This window comes from Lathyrus oleraceus, chromosome 5 (assembly GCF_024323335.1).
Source record: "Lathyrus oleraceus cultivar Zhongwan6 chromosome 5, CAAS_Psat_ZW6_1.0, whole genome shotgun sequence".
NCBI lineage: Eukaryota > Viridiplantae > Streptophyta > Magnoliopsida > Fabales > Fabaceae > Lathyrus > Lathyrus oleraceus.
Window position 1 is genome coordinate 185,021,999 of NC_066583.1, and position 1,064 is coordinate 185,023,062.

The 1,064-nt window shown below is 37.4% G+C and overlaps 1 protein-coding gene across 1 annotated transcript; it reads right to left on the reverse strand.

Annotated features, from left to right (window-relative positions):
* Nucleotides 1-278: 278 nt before the first annotated feature.
* On the reverse strand, nt 279-722 carry LOC127079605 (protein FAR1-RELATED SEQUENCE 5-like). Its single transcript, XM_051019984.1, has one exon. It carries the CDS (start codon nt 720-722, stop codon nt 279-281), a length of 444 nt encoding a protein of 147 aa, XP_050875941.1.
* Nucleotides 723-1,064: the final 342 nt, after the last annotated feature.

A 1,064-nucleotide genomic window follows, 5' to 3' on the forward strand; every position in this document is an offset into this window, starting at 1 on the left:
CAACATACAAGTCTTCTGTGGATGAATTTAATATGCCATTCCATGCATCCATTATCTTTTCCAACACCACACCATATTTGACAATTTTTCTTTCTTCACCCTTGATTTGTTTGGTGCCTACCGCAGGTTTGAGCCGACTTCTCACATTTTTTATTATATGATATTGACAAAGTAATGCTTAGGATGTAGGAAACACCTTTGCAACCGAATTCATTAATGTGGTGTCTCGATCGGTGACAATTACATTCGATATGTTTTCTTAGTCCTTTAACAAAGTCTCACACATTTTCAAGGCCCGTGTAACATTGACCTTTTTTTTCGGATTCCAAAAATGCAAATCCTACTGAAAAAGTCTTCTCCGTAGAAGTAACACCAACAATTTCCAGAAGCGGAAGCCTATACTTGTTGGTCTTATACGTTGAATCAATTATGAGGACACTGGGAAATATGTTGAACAACTTGATACTTTCGGGGTGAGTCCAAAATATGACACAAATAGTGACATTGTCTTCACAAATTATGTACCTAGAAACATATTGGTTATCATCCAAAAGCTTCCAAAGTTGTTGCATTTTGGATCTAGGACCTCTTATCGCCATGTTGGTTTGATAACGCGCATTGTATACCTGCTTGATATTTGAAACACTTTCAGGTCTTTTCAGTTTCAAATTTGCAAGTATGTTTTTTGGCGCCACCCTGATTAAAGACATGTCTGAAACCATTTTCATCTCCTCCGATTTAAGGAGACATACGATGGGATGACTGACTAGCTCAGTTTTCAAAGCATGATTATGCATAACAGAAATCGCATTAAATTTCTATGTAGCATTCACCTTATAGTATCATCACAATCTAAACGAACAATCACATTTTCTCGATCCAATGTCATCACGTTTCAATTTCCAAATCGGTGGAACATATGTGCCACTTCTCTCACATCTCATGATTAAACATTCTCGCCTTCTATTTGAACCATTGTCAGACCTTCCGATTACAATGTCAAACCCCAATTTTTTGACCTCCATGCAGACCCATTCAAGCATATGTTCACGAGCAGTAAACAG

Bases quoted from the DNA above. Each gene is read 5' to 3' on its own strand.
- LOC127079605 (XM_051019984.1), bottom strand. From the start codon at position 722: ATGGTTTCAGACATGTCTTTAATCAGGGTGGCGCCAAAAAACATACTT.